Source organism: Oncorhynchus gorbuscha, linkage group LG09 (genome assembly GCF_021184085.1).
Source record: "Oncorhynchus gorbuscha isolate QuinsamMale2020 ecotype Even-year linkage group LG09, OgorEven_v1.0, whole genome shotgun sequence".
Taxonomy (NCBI): Eukaryota; Metazoa; Chordata; class Actinopteri; order Salmoniformes; family Salmonidae; genus Oncorhynchus; species Oncorhynchus gorbuscha.
In genome coordinates, this window is record NC_060181.1 from 26,887,068 (window position 1) to 26,914,056 (window position 26,989).

At 43.2% G+C, this 26,989-nt stretch overlaps 1 protein-coding gene across 2 annotated transcripts in view; it reads left to right on the plus strand.

Moving 5' to 3' along the window:
• Positions 1-26,989, plus strand: part of LOC124043338 (thrombospondin type-1 domain-containing protein 7A-like) — a 232,093-nt gene that overhangs the window by 161,496 nt on the left and 43,608 nt on the right. For both annotated transcript variants that reach the window (XM_046361855.1, XM_046361856.1), the window contains exons 18-21: positions 7,077-7,218; positions 7,443-7,558; positions 7,752-7,869; positions 15,273-15,418. In XM_046361855.1, the coding sequence (XP_046217811.1) occupies positions 7,077-7,218; positions 7,443-7,558; positions 7,752-7,869; positions 15,273-15,418 (522 nt within the window). The remainder of the gene's footprint in view (positions 1-7,076; positions 7,219-7,442; positions 7,559-7,751; positions 7,870-15,272; positions 15,419-26,989) is intronic.

Sequence of the window (26,989 nt, forward strand, 5' to 3'; positions counted from 1 at the left end):
GGGCTCTCACCAGTTTAGAATGATGTCATTTGATAAGTGTGATTCTCCTGTTGGGCTCTCACCAGTTTAGAATGATGTCATTTGATAAGTGTGATTCTCCTGTTGGGCTCTCACCAGTTTATAATGATGTCATTTGATAAGTGTGATTATCCTGTTGGGCTCTCACCAGTTTAGAATGATGTCATTTGATAAGTGTGATTATCCTGTTGGGCTCTCACTAGTTTAGAATGATGTCATTTGATAAGTGTGATTATCCTTTTGGGCTCTCACCAGTTTAGAATGATGTCATTTGATAAGTGTGATTATCCTGTTGGGCTCTCACCAGTTTATAATGATGTCATTTGATAAGTGTGATTATCCTGTTGGGCTCTCACCAGTTTAGAATGATGTCATTTGATAAGTGTGATTATCCTATTGGGCTCTCACCAGTTTAGAATGATGTCATTTGATAAGTGTGATTATCCTGTTGGGCTCTCACTAGTTTAGAATGATGTCATTTGATAAGTGTGATTATCCTATTGGGCTCTCACCAGTTTAGAATGATGTCATTTGATAAGTGTGATTATCCTGTTGGGCTCTCACTAGTTTAGAATGATGTCATTTGATAAGTGTGATTATCCTGTTGGGCTCTCACTAGTTTAGAATGATGTCATTTGGAAAGTGTGATTCTCCAGCAAGGCTCTTACTCATTTAGGTGATGTCCATTTGGTATGTGTTATGTTCTTACTGGGCTCTCACCAATTTAGTGTGGTGCTCCGGCAAGGCTTGCACCAATTTAAGCGCTGGCTATTCAGTATGTATTATTCTCTGGTGGGAGAATAGCTAGGATTTTTCCTTTGAAATGAATGGAGGGAAAGAGAGAGGGTGGATGACTTTCAGCAGGGAAGATGATCTCATGCAGCTCTTAATAGCATGCTGTGACCAAGGTATTATTGGAATACCTCTGGTGGAAGGGGGGGACCTGTGTGTGTGTATATCTGTGTGTGTGCGCACGTGTGCGTGTGTGGGAGCGTGTGTGTATATCTGTGTGTGTGCGCACGTGTGCGTGTGTGGGAGCGTGTGTGTATGGGAGAGTGCTGTGGAAATGTGTGTCTGTGAAACATGCATGAAAGTGTGAGCGTGTGTGTGTGTGTGTGTGTGTGTGTGTGTGTGTGTGTGTGTGTGTGTGTGTGTGTGTGTGTGTGTGTGTGTGTGTGTGTGTGTGTGTGTGTGTGTGTGTGTGTGTGTGCCCGTGGTGAACCTCTAGTGGGAAGAGGGGTCAACTGTGTCATGTGCCCTGCCATTGCCCTTCCCAGGTTCATGATCATGGATATGGAATATGTGGCTGTATAAGCAGGGGAACACAGCACTCCAAATAGAAATAGTTTGAAAACACCTGAATAGACCAATGTATCTTGTAGGGGTTGGTTGGGGAAAATAGACAGACGTGAAAATAGACAGAGTGTAATGTAGGGGAAAATATATATTCATGGAAAACCATTTTCAATTTGCTGGTTGGAAAGTGGTAAATTCACTTTTACAGGGTTTCATATTTGGTTCGCATCAAACGTCAAACTAAAAGCGGATTTCCTGACTTGCTTTAGGTCTAGGCCAGGCTATTGTAAAATCATTTTGTGACTACGACTGATGTAAAAAGGGCTTCTTAAATGAATCTGTTTGATTAATTGATTGACTTTGTTATGCAGGTGAAGGAGGACCCAAACGCGACTTAACAGAAACAGAGTTTATTAATGCTCAAATCCGAATAACTGAAATCCTCTAGATAGTTGAGGGGAAAACAACTGGAGAGCGGCCACAGACTGCAGGTCGCTTCGGGTAGGCGCAGGCCGTAGTCAACAGAGACACCTGCTCACACGCAGCGTCTGAAGAAGGCACAAAACACGACAGGACAGGGTGATACACAATCACGGCAAAAAAACACGACAGGACAGGGCGAAACGCAATACAGCATGGAATACAAAACAAGGAACCGACGGAACAGGGACGGAACACAAAGGAATAAATAGGGAGTCTAATCAGGGGAAAGGATCGGGAACAGGTGTGGGAATTAAATGATGATTAGGGGAATAGGAACAGCTGGGAGCAGGAACGGAACGACAGAGAGAAGAGAGAGCGAGAGAGTGAGAGAGGGAGGGGGAGAGAGAGGGATAGAACCAAACAAGACCAGCAGAGGGAAACGAATAGAATGGGGAGCACAGGGACAAGACATGACAATGAATGACAAACATGACAGTACCCCCCCACTCACCGAGCGCCTCCTGGCGCACTCGAGGAGGAATCCTGGCGGCAACGGAGGAAATCATCGATGAGCGAACGGTCCAGCACGTCCCGAGACGGAACCCAACTCCTCTCCTCAGGACCGTAACCCTCCCAATCCACTAGGTATTGGTGACCCCGTCCCCGAGAACGCATGTCCATAATTTTATGTACCTTGTAAATAGGTGCGCTCTCGACAAGGACGGGAGGGGGAGGGAAGACGAACGGGGGTGCGAAGAAAGGGCTTAACACAGGAGACATGGAAGACAGGATGGACGCGACGAAGATGTCGCGGAAGAAGCAGTCGCACAGCGACAGGATTGACGACCTGGGAGACACGGAACGGACCAATGAACCGCGGAGTCAACTTACGAGAAGCTGTCGTAAGAGGAAGGTTGCGAGTGGAAAGCCACACTCTCTGGCCGCAACAATACCTTGGACTCTTAATCCTGCGTTTATTGGCGGCTCTCACCGTCTGTGCCCTGTAACGGCAAAGTGCAGACCTCACCCTCCTCCAGGTGCGCTCACAACGTTGGACAAACGCTTGAGCGGAGGGAACGCTGGACTCGGCAAGCTGGGATGAGAACAGAGGAGGCTGGTAACCCAGACTACTCTGAAACGGAGATAACCCGGTAGCAGACGAAGGAAGCGAATTGTGAGCGTATTCTGCCCAGGGGAGCTGTTCTGCCCAAGACGCAGGGTTCCTGAAAGAAAGGCTGCGTAGTATGCGACCAATCGTCTGATTGGCCCTCTCTGCTTGACCGTTAGACTGGGGATGAAACCCGGAAGAGAGACTGACGGACGCACCAATCAAACGACAGAACTCCCTCCAAAACTGTGACGTGAATTGCGGACCTCTGTCTGAAACGGCGTCTAACGGGAGGCCATGAATTCTGAATACATTCTCAATAATGATTTGTGCCGTCTCCTTAGCGGAAGGAAGTTTAGCGAGGGGAATGAAATGTGCCGCCTTAGAGAACCTATCGACAACCGTCAGAATCACAGTCTTCCCCGCAGACAAAGGCAGACCGGTAATGAAGTCTAAGGCAATGTGAGACCATGGTCGAGAAGGAATGGGGAGCGGTCTGAGACGACCGGCAGGAGGAGAGTTACCCGACTTAGTCTGCGCGCAGTCCGAACAGGCAGCCACGAAACGGCGCGTGTCACGCTCCTGAGTCGGCCACCAAAAGCGCTGGCGAATAGACGCAAGAGTGCCTCGAACACCGGGATGACCCGCTAACTTGGCAGAGTGAGCCCACTGAAGAACAGCCAGACGAGTGGAAACAGGAACGAAAAGGAGGTTACTAGGACAAGCGCGCGGCGACGCAGTGTGCGTGAGTGCTTGCTTAACCTGTCTTTCAATTCCCCAGACTGTTAACCCGACAACACGCCCATAAGGAAGAATCCCCTCGGGATCAGTAGAAGCCACAGAAGAACTAAACAGACGGGATAAGGCATCAGGCTTGGTGTTCTTGCTACCCGGACGGTAAGAAATCACAAACTCGAAACGAGCGAAAAACAACGCCCAACGAGCTTGACGGGCATTAAGTCGTTTGGCAGAACGGATGTACTCAAGGTTCTTATGGTCTGTCCAAACGACAAAAGGAACGGTCGCCCCCTCCAACCACTGTCGCCATTCGCCTAGGGCTAAGCGGATGGCGAGCAGTTCACGGTTACCCACATCATAGTTGCGCTCAGATGGCGACAGGCGATGAGAAAAATAAGCGCAAGGATGAACCTTATCGTCAGACTGGGAGCGCTGGGATAGAATGGCTCCCACGCCTACCTCTGAAGCGTCAACCTCGACAATGAATTGTCTAGTGACGTCAGGAGTAACGAGGATAGGAGCGGACGTAAAACGTTCTTTTAGAAGATCAAAAGCTCCCTGGGCGGAACCGGACCACTTAAAACACGTCTTGACAGAAGTAAGAGCTGTGAGAGGGGCAGCAACTTGACCGAAATTACGAATGAAACGCCGATAGAAATTAGCGAAACCTAAGAAGCGCTGCAACTCGACACGTGACCTTGGAACGGGCCAATCACTGACAGCTTGGACCTTAGCGGAATCCATCTGAATGCCTTCAGCGGAAATAACGGAACCGAGAAAAGTAACGGAGGAGACATGAAAAGAGCACTTCTCAGCCTTTACGTAGAGACAATTCTCTAAAAGGCGCTGTAGAACACGTCGAACGTGCTGAACATGAATCTCGAGTGACGGAGAAAAAATCAGGATATCGTCAAGATAGACAAAAACAAAAATGTTCAGCATGTCTCTCAGAACATCATTAACTAATGCCTGAAAAACAGCTGGCGCATTGGCGAGACCGAACGGCAGAACCCGGTACTCAAAATGCCCTAACGGAGTATTAAACGCCGTTTTCCACTCGTCCCCCTCTCTGATGCGCACGAGATGGTAAGCGTTACGAAGGTCCAACTTAGTAAAGCACCTGGCTCCCTGCAGAATCTCGAAGGCTGATGACATAAGGGGAAGCGGATAACGATTCTTAACCGTTATGTCATTCAGCCCTCGATAATCCACGCAGGGGCGCAGAGTACCGTCCTTCTTCTTAACAAAAAAGAACCCCGCCCCGGCCGGAGAAGAAGAAGGCACTATGGTACCGGCGTCAAGAGACACAGACAAATAATCCTCGAGAGCCTTACGTTCGGGAGCCGACAGAGAGTATAGTCTACCTCGAGGAGGCGTGGTCCCTGGAAGGAGATCAATACTACAATCATACGACCGGTGAGGAGGAAGGGAGTTGGCTCGGGACCGACTGAAGACCGTGCGCAGATCATGATATTCCTCCGGCACTCCTGTCAAATCGCCAGGTTCCTCCTGAGAAGTAGGGAGAGAAGAAACGGGAGGGATGGCAGACATTAAACACTTCACATGACAAGAAACGTTCCAGGATAGGATAGAATTACTAGACCAATTAATAGAAGGATTATGACATACTAGCCAGGGATGACCCAAAACAACAGGTGTAAACGGTGAACGGAAAATCAAAAAAGAAATAGTCTCACTGTGGTTACCAGATACTGTGAGAGTTAAAGGTAGTGTCTCAAATTTGATACTGGGAAGATGACTACCATCTAAGGCAAACATGGGCGTAGGCCTGTCTAATGGTCTGAAAGGAATGTTATGTTTCCGAGCCCATGCTTCGTCCATGAAACAACCCTCAGCCCCAGAGTCAATCAAAGCACTGCATGTAGCACCCGAACCGGTCCAGCGTAGATGGACCGACATAGTAGTACAAGATCTAGATGAAGGGACCTGAGTAGTAGCGCTCACCAGTAGCCCTCCGCTTACTGATGGGCTCTGGCCTCTTACTGGACATGAAATAACAAAATGTCCAGCCACTCCGCAATAGAGGCACAGGCGGTTGGTGATCCTCTGTTCCCTCTCCTTATTCGAGATGCGAATCCCTCCCAGCTGCATGGGCTCAGTCTCAAAGCCAGAGGGAGATGGTTGCGATGCGGAGCAGGGAAACACCGTTGATGCGAGCTCTCTTCCACGAGCCCGGTGACGAAGATCTACCCGTCGTTCTATGCGGATGGCGAGAGCAATCAAGGAGTCCACATCTGAAGGAACCTCCCGGGAGAGAATCTCATCCTTAACCACTGCGTGGAGTCCCTCCAGAAAACGAGCGAGCAGCGCCGGCTCGTTCCACTCACTAGAGGCAGCAAGAGTGCGAAACTCAATGGAATAATCCGTTATGGACCGTTCACCTTGGCATAAGGAAGCCAGGGCCCTAGAAGCCTCCTCACCAAAAACTGAACGGTCAAAAACCCGAATCATCTCCTCTTTAAAGTTCTGGAATCTGTTAGAGCAATCAGCCCTTGCCTCCCAGATAGCTGTGCCCCATTCTCGAGCCCGGCCAGTAAGGAGTGAAATGACGAAAGCAACCCGAGCTCTCTCTCTAGAGTATGTGTGGGGTTGGAGAGAGAACACAATCTCACACTGCGTGAGAAAGGAGCGGCATTCAGTGGGCTGCCCGGAGTAGCAAGGTGGGTTATTAACCCTGGGTTCAGGAGGCTCGGCAGGCCAGGGAGTAACAGGTGGCACGAGACGTAGACTCTGGAACTGTCCAGAGAGGTCGGAAACCTGAGCGGCCAGGTTCTCCACGGCATGGCGAGCAGCAGACAATTCCTGCTCGTGTCTGCCGAGCATGGCTCCTTGGATCTCGACGGCAGTGTAACGAGCGTCTGAAGTCGCTGGGTCCATTCTTTGGTCGGTTCCTTCTGTTATGCAGGTGAAGGAGGACCCAAACGCGACTTAACAGAAACAGAGTTTATTAATGCTCAAATCCGAATAACTGAAATCCTCTAGATAGTTGAGGGGAAAACAACTGGAGAGCGGCCACAGACTGCAGGTCGCTTCGGGTAGGCGCAGGCCGTAGTCAACAGAGACACCTGCTCACACGCAGCGTCTGAAGAAGGCACAAAACACGACAGGACAGGGTGATACACAATCACGGCAAAAAAACACGACAGGACAGGGCGAAACGCAATACAGCATGGAATACAAAACAAGGAACCGACGGAACAGGGACGGAACACAAAGGAATAAATAGGGAGTCTAATCAGGGGAAAGGATCGGGAACAGGTGTGGGAATTAAATGATGATTAGGGGAATAGGAACAGCTGGGAGCAGGAACGGAACGACAGAGAGAAGAGAGAGCGAGAGAGTGAGAGAGGGAGGGGGAGAGAGAGGGATAGAACCAAACAAGACCAGCAGAGGGAAACGAATAGCATGGGGAGCACAGGGACAAGACATGACAATGAATGACAAACATGACAGACTTCTTCTCTGATTTAAGCCATGCAACAAACTCAGCACTCGGGATAGGACAGCATACCCCGTTCGTCAACCTGGAGAGGGAAAGCTGTGCCCCAACACCACAGAGACCGAGCCCTGCAGCCTCAACAGCAACTGCTATCACTACTCCTATAACATCACCGGTAAGGCAAATGTCAGCCTGGATTACTGCATGCGATGGATGGTAGCAGAGCCATGGAAATATATGGCTCTGGATGGTAAATACAGTATGTGATCTTACATCAAGTATATTTAGACCGCATGGCATTTGATATGAATGAAGTGCACTCCAGAGGAAAAGGGGTTGGGAGGTAGGAGGTCTCCTTTTTTACCTCACGTTTCTTATGCTATTTTGTTTTTTATGCAGATTGGAGCACCTGTCAGCTGAGTGAGAGAGCTGTGTGTGGTAGTGGCATGAAGACACGCATGCTGGACTGTGTACGAAGCGACGGCAAGTCTGTCGACCTCCAGTTCTGTGAAGAGGTCTGTGTTCTTCTCTTTCCATTCCAAAGCTCATTGGTGATTAATGAGAGCGATTCTTCCGTCGTCAGAGTCCAGACAGGTTGCTGTTGATGTGTTGCCTGGGCGACTTGGAAACAGCGAAGAAGAAGAATCTCTCATTCTCCACAAATGGCCAAATAAAGTACTTTTCTATTTGTTTCCTTGTCTCTTTCAGCTGGGGCTGGACAGGAAGTGGCAGATGAACGCGTCCTGTGTTGTGGAGTGTCCCATCAACTGCCAGCTATCTGATTGGTCACCCTGGTCCGAGTGCACACAAACCTGTGGACTAGCAGGTACGTCACCATCTCCTTAACCCACTCTTTGTGACAAAAATATGATTCAGTGTTAAAATGCTGGGAATGCGTTCAAGGCTAATCACATCAAATTCTGAAGGTATAGCCATAAATCAAAGAAATAACAGAGAACTGATTAAGTGGTACATTCACCTGTCTATTTCACCTATCAATTTTATATCGATCCATGGATAGTGGGTAGTCTGTGACTAGAAGTCATTTGACTAATTATCCATCCACATAAACTGGGTGGTTCGAGCCCTGAATGCTTATTGGCTGAACGCCATGGTATATCAGACCATATACCAAGGGTATGACAAAGCATTTTTTTGACTGCACTAATTACATTGGTGACCAGTTTATAATAGCAATAAGACACCTCAGAGTTTTGAAGTTGGAAGTTTACATACACTTAGGTTGGAGACATTAAAACTCATTTTTCAACCACTCCACACATTTCTTGCTAACAAACTATAGTTTTGGCAAGTCAGTTAGGACATCTACTTTGTACATGACACAAGTCATTTTTACAACAATTGTTTACAGACAGATAATTCACTGTATCACAATTCCAGTGGGTCAGAAGTTTACATACACTAAGTTGACTGTGCTTTTAAAACATCTTGGAAAATTCCAGAAAATGATGTCATGGCTTTAGAAGCTTCTGATAGGCTAATTGACATAATTTGAGTCAATTGGAGGTGTACCTGTGGATGTATTTCAAGACCTACCTTTAAACTCAGCGCCTCTTTGCTTGACCTTATGGGAAAATTAAAAGAAATCAGTCAAGACCTCAGGAAAAATTGTAGACCTCCACAAGTCTGGTTCATCCTTGGGAGCAAATTCCAAACGCATTAAGGTACCACATGCATCTGTACAAACAATAGTACACAAGTATAAACACCATGGGACCATGCAGCTGTCATACCACTCAGGAAGGAGACACGTTCTGTCTCCTAGGGATAAACATACTTTGGTGCGAAAAGTGCAAATCACGGTTTGCAACTGCACACGGGGACAAAGATCGTACTTTTCGAGAAATGTCCTCTGATGAAACAAAAATAGAACTGTTTGGACATAATGACCATTGTTATGTTTGGAGGAAAAAGGGGGAGGCTTGCAAGCAAAAGAACACCATCCCAACCGTGAAGCACGGGGGTGGCAGCATCATGTTGTGTGGGTGCTTTGCTGCAGGAGGGACTGATGCACTTCACAAAATAGATGGCATCATGAGGCAGGATAATTATGTGGATATATTGAAGTAACATCTCAGCCAGGAAGTTAAAGCTTGGTCGCAAATGGGTCTTCCAAATGGACAATGACCCCAAACATGCTTCCAAAGTTGTGGCAAAATGGCTTAAGGACATCAAAGTCAAGGTATTGGAGTGGCCATCACAAAGCCCTGACCTCAATCCCATAGAAAATGTATGGGCAGAACTGAAAAAGCGTGTGCTAGCAAGGATGCCTACTAACCTGACTCAGTTTCGCCAACTCTGCCAGGAGGAATGGGGCTTAATTCACCCAACTTATTGTGGGAAGATTGTGGATGGCTACCCGAAACGTTTGACCCAAGTTAAACAATTTAAAGGCAATGCTACCAAATACTAATTGAGTGTCTGTAAACTTCTGACCCACTGGGAATGTGATGAAAGAAATAAAAGCTGAAATAAATAATTATCTCTCCTATTATTCTGACATTTCACATTCTTAAAATGAAGTGGTGATCCTAACTGACCTAAAACAGAGAGGATTAAATGTCAGGAATTTTGAAAATCTGAGTTTAAATGTAGTTGGCTAAGGTTTATGTAAACTTCCGACTTCAACTGGATTTGGCCAATATACCACGGCTAAGGGCTGTATCCAGAACTCTGAGTGCATCAAGCATAATAAGCTGTGGTATATTGGCCATATACCACACCTCCTCTGGCCTTATTGCTTAATTATAGCACTGTATATCATAGTATAGGGTGTGGATTTGCAGGAATGGTGGGTAGTCTGTGAGTCATTCCTTATTACTCATAGCGCTGCAGGTTCACAATGCTACTGATCAACAGCACACACAGCTTTGAAACAGCCTCTCCTCTGAGGTAATTGCTGAAACGAGAAGCATTTTATGATGTGAGAGAGAAACAATTGTGAGCCTTAAACCAACTGAGAGTAATGGGGGGAGGGGAGGATAGAGGGAGGCATGATGATGTCCTCATGTGTAATCCTACAGGATCAGAGGATTGATTGGCGGTCCATTAAGCCTGTGTGTTCTGGGCCTGAGGGACCACTCTGCCACTCCAGGAGTCCTTCAGAGCACTGGCCAGTGTCATAGTTGGCCAGGGAGCAAATCCAGGCTGAGATATGAAACCAATACAGGCTCTAGCTATTGTGGTTGCCATTAATCTGTCCCCAGGCAACATGAGGATTTGTCACAGGATAGAGTAGCAGCAGGTAAACCACAGGAAGAGGAGAGGAAGAGAACAGCTTCTCACACTCACTACTTTTCTTCCTGGAGTTGATTGTTCATCTAATTGTCGGATGGCAGGACACAATTACGTTGAGTAGCTAATATCTGTTCCTGAGCCAGGTAATTTAGTTTTTTTCTCAATTAAATGGAGACACCTAGAAGCACCAATGTATCGTGTCAATCAGTGCGATGTAAACACAAACACAGGCACTCGGCGCGCGCACACGCAAACACACACACCTGACCTGGGTTAAAATACAATTTTGGTCATTTCAATTACTTTCAAAGACATTTAGACATGTTATATTATTCAATGGAAGGTATTTGGAAATATACTTGGAAATCATTTGACAATACTTTCAAATAATTCCAATAGAGGTAGTTGATTGCGGCCAAATATTTTGAAAATACTAAAAGAAAAATAAGTATTTCATAATAAATACTCCAATGTATTTGAACCCAGGTCTTTCACACACACACACACACACACACACACACACACACACACACACACACACACACACACACACACACACACACACACACACACACACACACACACACACACACACACACACACACACACACACACACACACACACACACACACACACACACACACACACACACACACACACACACACACACACACACTAGTTTCCTGGGAAATATCAGACCTGTGTGCAGAGATAATGTGTCTTCCTTGGCAAAACACTGATAGCGACAGCTGGCACTAGCTTCCCCCTTGACCAGCGGCCCACCCAGTCACACACTGCTCCTCATCCCGAAACTCACCGCTACTATAGACAACCTGTTGAGTGAGTAGGTGAGTAGAGAGACAGGACCGGAGAGCATAGAATCAGAATCCCATTGGAGAATAATAGTTACCTTTGGTGTACGCAATAGTGAACCTCACTTTGAGTGAACCACCTTCAAGAAAAGCAGAGGAGAGAATCTCAGGAAAACCCTGACTGCTGATTAAAAATAGCTTTGAAGGAAGGAGAGAACCTCTATGGGGACAGCACATCCCCTCTCTATGGGGACAGCACATCCCCTCTCTATGGGGACAGCACATCCCCTCTCTATGGGGACAGCACATCCCCTCTCCATGGGGACAGCACATCCTCTCTCTATGGGGACAGCACATCCCCTCTCTATGGGGACAGCACATCCCCTCTCTATGGGGACACGCATCGTGGCATGCATCACGGTGTGTCCACTAGAAGATGAATTGGCAGCTGTGTAAGAATAGAGACTAGCTGCAGGCTACACCATGCCTGGGGGACTCCATTCTAATTGTGTTCAACATTAAGGAGAAGTATATGCCTCCCAGGTCCTGTGCGTGTGCAGTCAGCTTTAGAGAAAATAACACTGACACATGGAGATATCAATTACTTCTACAGCGAACAAATGAGAAGGAAAGTGGCAAATGTATATTAAGGAGAGGGAACTTTATTTGATGTAGCATCAACTGAATTTGACTGATCAACCCTCTGACCCTGGTTCCTCTATAGTGGAGCTATGAGTATAGTAGAGGTCTGGTCAGCCCTCTGAGCCTGGTTCCTCTCTAGTGGAGCTAGGAGTATGGTAGAGGACTGGTCAACCCTCTGAGCCTTGTTCCTCTCCAGTGGAGGTAGGAGTATGGTAGAGGACTGGTCAACCCTCTGAGCCTGGTTCCTCTCCAGTGGAGGTAGGAGTATGGTAGCGGACTGGTCAACCCCCTGAGCCTGGTTCCTCTCTAGTGGAGCTATGAGTATAGTAGAGGTCTGGTCAGCCCTCTCTGCCTGGTTCCTCTCTAGTGGAGGTAGGAGTATAGTGGAGGACTGGTCAGCCCTCTGAACCTGGTTCCTCTCTAGTGGAGGTAGGAGTATAGTAGAGGTCTGGTCAGCCCTCTGAGCCTGGTTCCTCTCTAGTGGAGCTAGGAGTATGGTAGAAGTCTGGTCATCCCTCTGAGTCTGGTTCCTCTCTAGTGGAGGTAGGAGTATAGTAGAGGTCTGGACAGCCCTCTGAACCTGGTTCCTCTCTAGTGGAGGTAGGAGTATAGTGGAGGACTGGTCAGCCCTCTGAACCTGGTTCCTCTCTAGTGGAGGTAGGAGTATAGTGGAGGACTGGTCAGCCCTCTGAGCCTGGTTCCTCTCTAGTGGAGCTAGGAGGATGGTATAAGTCTGGTCATCCCTCTGAGCCTGGTTCCTCTCTAGTGGAGGTAGGAGTATAGTAGAGGTCTGGTCAGCCCTCTGAGCCTGGTTCCTCTCTAGTGGAGGTAGGAGTATAGTAGAGGTCTGGTCAGCCCTCTGAGCCTGGTTCCTCTCTAGTGGAGGTAGGAGTATAGTAGAGGTCTGGTCAGCCCTCTGAGCCTGGTTCCTCTCTAGTGGAGGTAGGAGTATAGTGGAGGACTGGTCAGCCATCTCAGCCTGGTTCCTCTCTAGTGGAGGTAGGAGTATAGTAGAGGTCTGGTCAGCCCTCTGAGCCTGGTTCCTCTCTAGTGGAGGTAGGAGTATAGTGGAGGACTGGTCAGCCCTCTGAGCCTGGTTCCTCTCTAGTGGAGGTAGGAGTATAGTGGAGGACTGGTCAGCCCTCTGAACCTGGTTCCTCTCTAGTGGAGGTAGGAGTATAGTAGAGGACTGGTCAACCCTCTGAGCCTGGTTCCTCTCTAGTGGAGGTAGGAGTATAGTAGAGGACTGGTCAGCCCTCTGAACCTGGTTCCTCTCTAGTGGAGGTAGGAGTATAGTAGAGGTGTGGTCAGCCCTCTGAGCCTGGTTCCTCTCTAGTGGAGGTAGGAGTATAGTAGAGGTCTGGTCAGCCCTCTTTGCCTGGTTCCTCTCTAGTGGAGGTAGGAGTATAGGGGAGGACTTGTCAGCCATCTCAGCCTGGTTCCTCTCTAGTGGAGGTAGGAGTATAGTAGAGGTCTGGTCAGCCCTCTGAGCCTGGTTCCTCTCTAGTGGAGGTAGGAGTATAGTGGAGAACTGGTCAGCCCTCTGAGCCTGGTTCCTCTCTAGTTGAGGTAGGAGTATAGTGGAGGACTGGTCAGCCCTCTGAGCCTGGTTCCTCTCTAGTGGAGGTAGGAGTATAGTGGAGGACTGGTCAGCCCTCTGAGCATGGTTTCTCTCTAGTGGAGGTAGGAGTATAGTAGAGGTCTGGTCAGCCCTCTCTGCCTGGTTCCTCTCTAGTGGAGGTAGGAGTATAGTGGAGGACTGGTCAGCCCTCTGAACCTGGTTGCTCTGTTGCTTTCTTCCAAGGTTCCTTTTTTTCTGTGGAGTTTTTCCTGACCACTGTGATTCATCTTTTTAATCCTTGGCTCTTTGGGGTTTTCGGCTGTTTATCTGTAAAGCACTTTGTTGCATCTGCTGACGTAAAGAGGGCTTTATGAAATGAAATTACATTTGATGAAATGATTTGAGTTAGGAGGGGAGTCATTGTGACTGTGAAGGAAATACTGTGCAAGGGACATATGGCCTTTAAGTGTTAAGTACCCGGTTAGAATTAATGGTCCTGTAGGCAAACACTGTGGATTGATGGTCCTAGGCCAGGTTTGTGGACGGATGAGACAATTATCTTTTTTGTTATTCAATTTTCATAGTGCTCATAGTTTACAGGACAGTTTCTTTTCTGTGGTGGTTTTTGAAGTGGTATGAATTACTGAACGTGAATGTATTGTGTCATTTTGGGATCGCTACCTTTTAAGTATGCAGTAGGCAGAAATACAAAACCCCATACGTTTTCCATGCTAATTGAGTTACACCATGTGTATCCCCCGGGCCACTCACTTAACATGCAGGGTGAATTTTTAGGAGAAGGAGCAATCTTTCCTGTCCCCCCTTACCCCTTTCCCTGACATTACACAGTCTCTTCAATTCCATTTTTAAGCAACAGAAGAGTATGAATATTCAGAATGACTACGGGCGTCGAAATTACTATCGAAAATGCACCACAAGATTAAATCATTTGAAGAGGGACTTGCAGAACTTGGAGGGAGAGGGAGAGAGGGAGAGAGAGAGAGAGTTATTAAGTTACATGAGATAATGGTGTAATGTGATAGTGATCTTTTACAGTGAAGCCCTTAAAAAGAGCCTCAGATCATTGTGATGGAACTGGATATGAGTACTATACATGATAGAGTATTTCTGGGGGTGTCTATGATTTTGTTACCACAAGACCCTATCCTCTACTTAAAGATCTTAAAAGACTCCCAATCTGTAATGACGTTACAAGACTGTATTCAGTCATGAATGTTTGGGGACCACATTTTTGGGATATGTTTTCATATTTTGAGAAAATATATATATATATTTATATATTCTAGCACAATAAGAATGCTTGCTTATTTGAAATGGAGTGGATTGTATTTCTGTTTCAGCCACTATACATCGTTTTGTTGACTATCCCAAAAAAAACAAATACCTAATTCCATTTTGACAGGGCCTTAGATATCTAAAATGACTAACGGCACATCCGTACATTCACTCTGGCTTTCTACTCCAATTTCAAAGCTCTCTCATCTGAGTGTGCCAGAGTGCAGAATAACCGATGAATTTACGAATGCGCAACACCCGTTGAATATGGACGGTGTCATTAAACGTTGGCAAAATTGTGTAATTAAATTGTTTCCAGCAGCACTAATGCTCTAGACAGCATGAAAACAGCCTAACCAGCTCTGCTAGGGCGAATAAAATGGTCAGAGTGAGGTGTTCTCTCATTTGTTTCTGGAAGTTGCTAGCAAGCTAGCCAAAGTTAGCCAGGTAGCTTGGGTGCTTGACAGCTGTTGTTAGGTCAGAGCACAGATGAACCCTACTCCAGTGTGCGCTCCGAATACTCAGAGAGCAAAACAATCTGTCAATGCTCACAATTTACGAACAAACCCAAAGTGCACTTTGACAAACAGGAGGCAACTTATAAATGCACACTTTGTGGGGAAAGATCCATCATTAACACTTTCCTCTCTTCTCTTCAGGAAAGCTGTGGCGCAGGAGAACCGTGCTCCAGGTGCCCCAGGGTGATGGGCGATCCTGCCCCCCTCAGAGGGAACAGTGGAAGCCTTGCCCCGTCAGACCCTGCTACCAATGGAGATACAGCTCCTGGTCCGAATGCAAGTCTGAGGTGAGGTGTTCTCTCAGCAATAACAAAAAATGACATGTTCATCCCATATCCAATATAAAATAATATGTTCACCCCATACCCAATATAGCAATAATATGTTCACCCCATACCCAATATAAAATAATATGTTCACCCCATACCCAATATAACAATAATATGTTCACCCCATACCCAATATAAAATAATATGTTCACCCCATACCCAATATAAAATAATATGTTCACCCCATACCCAATATAAAATAATATGTTCACCCCATACCCAATATAAAATAATATGTTCACCCCATACCCAATATAAAAATAATATGTTCACCCCATACCCAATATAACAACAATATGTTCACCCCATACCCAATATAAAATAATATGTTCACCCCATACCCAATATAACATAATATGTTCACCCCAATATAACAATAATATGTTCACCCCATACCCAATATAACAATAATATGTTCACCCCATACCCAATATAACAATAATATGTTCACCCCATACCCAATATAACAATAATATGTTCACCCCATACCCAATATAACAATAATATGTTCACCCCATACCCAATATAACAATAATATGTTCACCCCATACCCAATATGACAATAATATGTTCACCCCATACCCAATATAACAATAATATGTTCACCCCATACCCAATATAACAATAATATGTTCACCCCATACCCAATATAACAATAATATGTTCACCCCAATATAACAATAATATGTTCACCCCATACCCAATATAACAATAATATGTTCACCCCATACCCAATATAACAATAATATGTTCACCCCATACCCAATATAACAATAATATGTTCACCCCATACCCAATATAACAATAATATGTTCACCCCATACCCAATATAACAATAATATGTTCACCCCATACCCAATATAACAATAATATGTTCACCCCATACCCAATATAACATAATATGTTCACCCCAATATAACAATAATATGTTCACCCCATACCCAATATAACATAATATGTTCACCCCAATATAACAATAATATGTTCACCCCATACCCAATACAACAATAATATGTTCACCCCATACCCAATACAACAATAATATGTTCACCCCATACCCAATATAACAATAATATGTTCACCCCAATATAACAATAATATGTTCACCCCATACCCAATACAACAATAATATGTTCACCCCAATATAACAATAATATGTTCACCCCAATATAACAATAATATGTTCACCCCATACCCAATATAACAATAATATGTTCACCCCATACCCAATATAACAATAATATGTTCACCCCATACCCAATATAACAATAATATGTTCACCCCATACCCAATATAACAATAATATGTTCACCCCAATATAATAAATAATATGTTCACCAATATAACAATAATATGTTCACCCCATACCCAATATAACAATAATATGTTCACCCCATACCCAATATAACAATAATATGTTCACCCCATACCCAATATAACAATAATATGTTCACCCCATACCCAATATAACAATAATATGTTCACCCCATACCCAATATAACAATAATATGTTCACCCCATACCCAATATAACAATAATATGTTCACCCCATACCCAATATAACAATAATATGTTCACCCCATTCCCAATATAAAATAATATGTTCACCCCATACCCAATATAAAATATGTTCACCCCATACCCAATATAACAATAATATGTTCACCCCATACCCAATATAACAATAATATGTTCACCCCATACCCAATATAACAATAATATGTTCACCCCATACCCAATATAACAATAATATGTTCACCCCATACCCAATATAACAATAATATGTTCACCCCAATATAACATAATATGTTCACCCCAATATAACAATAATATGTTCACCCTATACCCAATATAACAATAATATGTTCACCCCATACCCAATATAACAATAATATGTTCACCCCATACCCAATATAACAATAATATGTTCACCCCAATATAACAATAATATGTTCACCCCATACCCAATATAACAATAATATGTTCACCCCATACCCAATATAACAATAATATGTTCACCTCCCCAATATAACAATAATATGTTCCAATATAACAATAATATGTTCACCCCATACCCAATATAACAATAATATGTTCACCCCATACCCAATATAACAATAATATGTTCACCCCATACCCAATATAACATAATATGTTCACCCCAATATAACAATAATATGTTCACCCCATACCCAATATAACAATAATATGTTCACCCCATACCCAATATAACAATAATATGTTCACCCCATATAACCCAATATAACAATAATATGTTCACCCCAATATAACAATAATATGTTCACCCCATACCCAATATAACAATAATATGTTCACCCCAATACCCAATATAACAATAATATGTTCACCCCAATATAACAATAATATGTTCACCCCATACCCAATATAACAATAATATGTTCACCCCAATATAACAATAATATGTTCACCCCATACCCAATATAACAATAATATGTTCACCCCATACCCAATATAACAATAATATGTTCACCCCATACCCAATATAACAATAATATGTTCACCCATTTACATTTACATTTAAGTCATTTAGCAGACGCTCTTATCCAGATATAACAAAATATGCATTCACCTTATGACATCCAGTGGGACAGTCACTATAACAATAGTGCATCTAAAACTTAAGGGGGGGTAAGGGATTACTTATCCTATCCTAGGTATTCCTTAAAGAGGTGGGGTTTCAGGTGTCTCCGGAAGGTGGTGATTGACTCCGCTGTCCTGGCGTCGTGAGGGAGTTTGTTCCACCATTGGGGGCCAGGGCAACAACAGTTTTGACTGGGCTGAGCGGGAGCTATACTTCCTCAGTGGTAGGGAGGCGAGCAGGCCAGAGGTGGATGAACAAGTGCCCTTGTTTGGGTGTAGGGCCTGATCAGAGCCTGGAGGTAATGAGGTGCCGTTCCCCCCACAGCTCCGTAGGCAAGCACCATGGTCTTGTAGCGGATGCGAGCTTCAACTGGAAGCCAGCGGAGAGAACGGAGGAGCGGGGTGACGTGAGAGAACTTGGGAAGGTTGAACACCAGATATGCGGCGTTCTGGATGAGTTGAAGGGGTTTAATGGCACAGGCAGGGAGCCCAGCCAACAGCGAGTTGCAGTAATCCAGACGGGAGATGACAAGTGCCTGGATTAGGACCTGCACCGCTTCCTGTGTGAGGCAGGGTATACTCTGCGGATGTTGTAGAGCATGAACCTACAGGAACGGGCCAACGCCTTGATGTTGGTTCACCCCATATAAAAATAATATGAGAACGACAGGGTGTTGTCCAGGATCACGCCAAGGTTCTTGGCGCTCTGGGAGGAGGACACAATGGAGTTGTCAACCGTGATGGCGAGATCATGGAACGGGCAGTCCTTCCCCGGGAGGAAGAGCAGCTCCGTCTTGCCGAGGTTCAGCTAGGTGGTGATCCGTCATCCACACTGATATGTCTGCCAGACATGCAGATATGCGATTCGCCACCTGGTCATCAGAAGGGGGAAAGGAGAAGATTAATATGTGTCGTCTGCATAGCAATGATAAGAGAGACCATGTGAGGTTATGACAGAGCCAATATGACTTGGTGTATAGCGAGAATAGGAGAGGGCCAAGAACAGAGCCCTGGGGGACACCAGTGGTGAGACGCGTGGTGAGGAGACAGATTCTCGCCACGCCACCTGGTAGGAGCGACCTGTCAGGTAGGACGCAATATGTGGGCCCCCAGATGCCCAATATAGAGGGTGGAGAGGAGGATCTGATGGTTCACAGTATCGAAGGCAGCCGATAGATCTAGAAGGATGAGAGCAGAGGAGAGAGATTAACTTTAGCAGTGCGGAGCGCCTCCGTGATACAGAGGAGAGCAGTCTCAGTTGAATGACTAGTCTTGAAACCTGACTGATTTGGATCAAGAAGGTCATTCAGAGAGATATAACGGGAGAGCTGGCCAAGGACGGCACGTTCAAGAGTTTTGGAGAGAAAAGAAAGAAGGGATACTGGTCTGTAATTGTACATCGGAGGGATCGAGTGTAGGTTTTTATAACAGAAGGGGTGCAACTCTCCTCTCTTGAAGACGGAAGGGACGTAGCCAGCGGTCAGGGATGAGTTGATGAGCGAGGTGAGGTAAGGGAGAAGGTCTCCGGAAATGGTCTGGAGAAGAGAGGAGGGGATAGGGTCAAGCGGGCAGGTTGTTGGGCGGCCCCGTCACAAGATAACGAGATTTCATCTGGAGAGAGAGGGGAGAAAGAGGTCAGAGCACAGGGTAGGGCAGTGTGAGCAGAACCAGCGGTGTCGTTTGACTTAGCAAACGAGGATCGGATGTCGTCGACCTTCTTTTCAAAATGGTTGACAATAATCATCTGCAGAGAGGGAGGAGGGGGGAGGGGGCGGAGGATTAGGAGGGAGGAGAAGGAGGCAAAGAGCTTCCTAGGGTTAGAGGCAGATGCTTGGAATTTAGCGTGGTAGAAAGTGGCTTTAGCAGCAGAGACAGAGGAGGAAAATGTAGATAGGGAGTTCAAGGATGCCAGGTCCGCAGGGAGGCGATTTTCCTCCATTTCCGCTCGGCTGCCCGGAGCCCTGTTCTGTGAGCTCGCAATGAGTCATCGAGCCACGGAGCGGGAGGGGAGGACCGAGCCGGCCTGGAGGATAGGGGACATAGAGAGTCAAGGGATGCAGAGAGGGAGGAGAGGAGGGTTGAGGAGGCAGAATCAGGAGATAGGTGGGAGAAGGTTTGAGCGGAGGGAAGAGATGATAGGATGGAAGAGGAGAGAGTAGCGGGGGAGAGAGAGCGAAGGTTGGGACGGCGCGATACCATCCGAGTAGGGGCAGTGTGGGAGGTGTTGGATGAGAGCGAGAGGGAAAAGGATACAAGGCAGTGGTCGGAGACTTGGAGGGGAGTTGCAATGAGGTTAGTGGAAGAACAGCATCTAGTAAAGATGAGGTCACCGTATTGCCTGCCTTGTGAGTAGGGGGAAGGTGAGAGGGTGAGGTCAAAATAGGAGAGGAGTGGAAAGAAGGAGGCAGAGAGGAAAGAGTCAAATAGACGTGGGGAGGTTAAAGTCGCCCAGAACTGTGAGAGGTGAGCCGTCCTCAGGAAAGGAGCTTATCAAGGCATCAAGCTCATTGATGAACTCTCCGAGGGAACCTGGAGGGCGATAAATGATAAGGATGTTAAGCTTGAAAGGGCTAGTAACTGTGACAGCATGGAATTCAAAGGAGGCGATAGACAGATGGGTAAGGGGAGAAAGAGAGAATGACCACTTGGGAGAGATGAGGATCCCCCACCACCCCGCTGACCAGAATCTCGGGGTGTGCGAGAACACGTGGGCGGACGAATATAACAGTAGGAGTAGCAGTGTTGTCTGTGGTCATCCATGTTTCCGTCAGTGCCAAGAAGTCGAGGGACTGGAGGGAGGCATAGGCTGAGATGAACTCTGCCTTGTTGACCGCAGATTGGCAGTTCCAGAGGCTACCGGAACCTGGAACTCCACGTGGGTCCGCGCTGGGACCACCAGAGTAGGGTGGCCGCAGCCACGCGGTGAGGACGTTTGTATGGTCTGTCCAGAGAGGAGAAACAGGGATAAACAGACACATAGTTGACAGGCTACAGAAGAGGCTACGCTAATGCAAAGGAGATTGGAATGACAAGTGGACTACACGTCTCGAATGTTCAGAAAGTTAAGCTACGTAGCAAGAATCTTATTGACTAAAATGATTAAAATGATACAGTACTGCTGTAGGCCAGCTGGCAGTGGGTGCGTTGTTGACACTACACTAATCAAGTCGTTCCGTTGAGTGTAATAGTTTCTGCAGTGTTGCTATTCGGGGGCTAGCTGGCTAGCTAGCAGTGTTGTTTATGTTACGTTGCGTTAAAAGAACGACAATAGCTGGCTAGCTAACCTAGAAAATCGCTCTAGACTACACAATTATCTTTGATACAAAGACGGCTATGTAGCTAGCTAAGTAGCTAGCTACGATCAAACAAATCAAACCGTTGTACTGTAATGAAATGAAGTGAAAATGTGATACTACCTGTGAATGCGACCGGGTAGTTGAGTTCTATACAGAAGACGTTGGCTAGAGTTGGCTAGCTAGCAGAGTCACCTACGTTAAGGACAACAAATAGCTGGCTACCTAACCTCGGTAAACAAATACGGTAAACAAATACATATTCGACCACGGAGTCCCTTCTAATCAGAACAGAGTGTCTCTGTCGGTGCAGTGCGAGATGGCTATAATCGTGAGACCCCATACCCAATATAACAATAATATGTTCACCCCATACCCAATATAACAATAATATGTTCACCCCATACCCAATATAACAATAATATGTTCACCCCATACCCAATATAACAATAATATGTTCACCCCAATATAACAATAATATGTTCACCCCATACCCAATATAACAATAATATGTTCACCCCATACCCAATATAACAATAACATGTTCACCTCATACCCAATATAACAATAATATGTTCACCCCAATATAACAATAATATGTTCACCCCATACCCAATATAACAATAATATGTTCACCCCAATATAACAATAATATGTTCACCCCAATATAACAATAATATGTTCACCCCATACCCAATATAACAATAATATGTTCACCCCATACCCAATATAATAATAATATGTTCACCCCAATATAACAATAATATGTTCACCCCAATATAACAATAATATGTTCACCCCATACCCAATATAACAATAATATGTTCACCCCATACCCAATATAACAATAATATGTTCACCCCATAACCAATATAACAATAATATGTTCACACCATACCCAATATGAAGTAATATGTTCACCCCATACCCAATATAACAATAATATGTTCACCCCATACCCAATATAACAATAATATGTTCACCCCATACCCAATATAACAATAATATGTTCACCCCAATATAACAATAATATCTTCACCCCATACCCAATATAACAATAATATGTTCACCCCAATATAACAATAATATCTTCACCCCATACCCAATATAACAATAATATGTTCACCCCATACCCAATATAACAATAATATGTTCACCCCATACCCAATATAACAATAATATGTTCACCCCAATATAACAATAATATCTCCACCCCATACCCAATATAACCCATACCCAATATAACAATAATATGTTCACCCCATTCCCAATATAAAATAATATGTTCACCCCATACCCAATATAAAATATGTTCACCCCATACCCAATATAACAATAATATGTTCACCCCATACCCAATATAACAATAATATGTTCACCCCATACCCAATATAACAATAATATGTTCACCCCATACCCAATATAACAATAATATGTTCACCCCATACCCAATATAAAATAATATGTTCACCCCATACCCAATATAAATTAATATGTTCACCCCATACCAAATATAACATAATATGTTCACCCCAATATAACAATAATATGTTCACCCCAATATAACAATAATATGTTCACCCCATACCCAATATAACAATAATATGTTCACCCCATACCCAATATAACAATAATATGTTCACCCCATACCCAATATAACAATAATATGTTCACCCCAATATAACAATAATATGTTCACCCCAATATAACAATAATATGTTCACCCCATACCCAATATAACAATAATATGTTCACCCCAATATAACAATAATATGTTCACCCCAATATAACAATAATATGCTCACCCCATACCCAATATAACAATAATATGTTCACCCCATACCCAATATACAATAATATGATCACCCCATACCCAATATAACATAATATGTTCACCCCATACCCAATATAACATAATATGTTCACCCCATACCCAATATGACATAATATGTTCACCCCAATATAACAATAATATGTTCACCCCAATATAACAATAATATGTTCACCCCATACCCAATATAACAATAATATGTTCACCCCATACCCAATATAACAATAATATGTTCACCCCATACCCAATATAACAATAATATGTTCACCCCATACCCAATATAACAATAATATGTTCACCCCATACCCAATAAAACAATAATATGTTCACCCCATACCCAATATAACAATAATATGTTCACCCCATACCCAATATAACAATAATATGTTCACACCATACCCAATATGAAGTAATATGTTCACCCCATACCCAATATAAAAATAATATGTTCACCCCATACCCAATATAACATAATATGTTCACCCCATACCCAATATAACATAATATGTTCACCCCATACCCAATATAACATAATATGTTCACCCCAATATAACAATAATATGTTCACCCCAATATAACAATAATATGTTCACCCCATACCCAATATAACAATAATATGTTCACCCCATACCCAATATAACAATAATATGTTCACCCCATACCCAATATAACAATAATATGTTCACCCCATACCCAATATAACAATAATATGTTCACCCCATACCCAATATAACAATAATATGTTCACCCCATACCCAATATAACAATAATATGTTCACCCCATACCCAATATAAAATAATATGTTCACCCCATACCCAATATAACATAATATGTTCACCCCATACCCAATATAACATAATATGTTCACCCCAATATAACAATAATATGTTCACCCCAATATAACAATAATATGTACACCCCAATATAACAATAATATGTTCACCCCATACCCAATATAACAATAATATGTTCACCCCATACCCAATATAAAATAATATGTTCACCCCATATCCAATATAACATAATATGTTCACCCCATACCCAATATAACATAATATGTTCACCCCATACCCAATATAACAATAATATGTTCACCCCATACCCAATATAACAATAATATGTTCACCCCATACCCAATATAAAATAATATGTTCACCCCATACCCGATATAACATAATATGTTCACCCCAATATAACAATAATATGTTCACCCCAATATAACAATAATATGTTCACCCCATACCCAATATAACAATAATATGTTCACCCCATACCCAATATAACAATAATATGTTCACCCCATACCCAATATAACAATAATATGTTCACCCCATACCCAATATAAAATAATATGTTCACCCCGTACCCAATATAACAATAATATGTTCACCCCATACCCAATATAACAATAATATGTTCACCCCGTACCCAATATAACAATAATATGTTCACCCCATACCCAATATAACATAATATGTTCACCCCATACCCAATATAACATAATATGTTCACCCCATACCCAATATACAATAATATGATCACCCCATACCCAATATAACATAATATGTTCACCCCATACCCAATATAACATAATATGTTCACCCCATACCCAATATAAAATAATATGTTCACCCCATACCCAATATAACAATAATATGTTCACCCCATACCCAATATAACAATAATATGTTCACCCCATACCCAATATAACATAATATGTTCACCCCATACCCAATATAAAATAATATGTTCACCCCATACCCAATATAACAATAATATGTTCACCCCATACCCAATATAACAATAATATGTTCACCCCATACCCAATATAACAATAATATGTTCACCCCATACCCAATATAACATAATATGTTCACCCCATACCCAATATAACATAATATGTTCACCCCATACCCAATATAACAATAATATGTTCACCCCATACCCAATATAACAATAATATGTTCACCCCATACCCAATATAACAATAATATGTTCACCCCAATATAACAATAATATCTTCACCCCATACCCAATATAACCCATACCCAATATAACAATAATATGTTCACCCCATACCCAATATAAAATAATATGTTCACCCCATACCCAATATAAAATAATATGTTCACCCCATACCCAATATAACAATAATATGTTCACCCCATACCCAATATAACAATAATATGTTCACCCCATACCCAATATAACAATAATATGTTCACCCCATACCCAATATAACAATAATATGTTCACCCCATACCCAATATAAAATAATATGTTCACCCCATACCCAATATAAAATAATATGTTCACCCCATACCCAATATAAAATAATATGTTCACCCCATACCCAATATAACATAATATGTTCACCCCAATATAACAATAATATGTTCACTCCAATATAACATAATATGTTCACCCCATACCCAATATAACAATAATATGTTCACCCCATACCCAATATAACAATAATATGTTCACCCCAATATAACAATAATATGTTCACCCCAATATAACAATAATATGTTCACCCCATACCCAATATAACAATAATATGTTCACCCCAATATAACAATAATATGTTCACCCCAATATAACAATAATATGTTCACCCCATACCCAATATAACAATAATATGTTCACCCCATATAACCCAATATAACAATAATATGTTCACCCCATACCCAATATAACAATAATATGTTCACCCCATACCCAATATACAATAATATGTTCACCCCATACCCAATATAACATAATATGTTCACCCCAATATAACAATAATATGTTCACCCCAATATAACAATAATATGTTCACCCCATACCCAATATAACAATAATATGTTCACCCCATACCCAATATAACAATAATATGTTCACCCCATACCCAATATAACAATAATATGTTCACCCCATACCCAATATAACAATAATATGTTCACCCCAATATAACAATAATATGTTCCAATATAACAATAATATGTTCACCCCATACCCAATATAACAATAATATGTTCACCCCATACCCAATATAACAATAATATGTTCACCCCATACCCAATATAACAATAATATGTTCACCCCATACCCAATATAACAATAATATGTTCACCCCATATAACAATAATATGTTCACCAAATATAACAATAATATGTTCACCCCATACCCAATATAACATAATATGTTCACCCCATACCCAATATAACATAATATGTTCACCCCATACCCAATATAACAATAATATGTTCACCCCCAATATAACAATAATATGTTCACCCAATAATATGTTCACCCCATACCCAATATAACAATAATATGTTCACCCCATACCCAATATAACAATAATATGTTCACCCCATACCCAATATAACAATAATATGTTCACCCCATACCCAATATAACAATAATATGTTCACCCCATACCCAATATAACATAATATGTTCACCCCATACCCAATATAACATAATATGTTCACCCCATACCCAATATAACAATAATATGTTCACCCCATACCCAATATAACAATAATATGTTCACCCCATACCCAATATAACAATAATATGTTCACCCCATACCCAATATAACAATAATATGTTCACCCCATACCCAATATAACAATAATATGTTCACCCCATACCCAATATAACAATAATATGTTCACCCCATACCCAATATAACAATAATATGTTCACCCCATACCCAATATAACAATAATATGTTCACCCCATACCCAATATAACAATAATATGTTCACCCCATACCCAATATAACAAT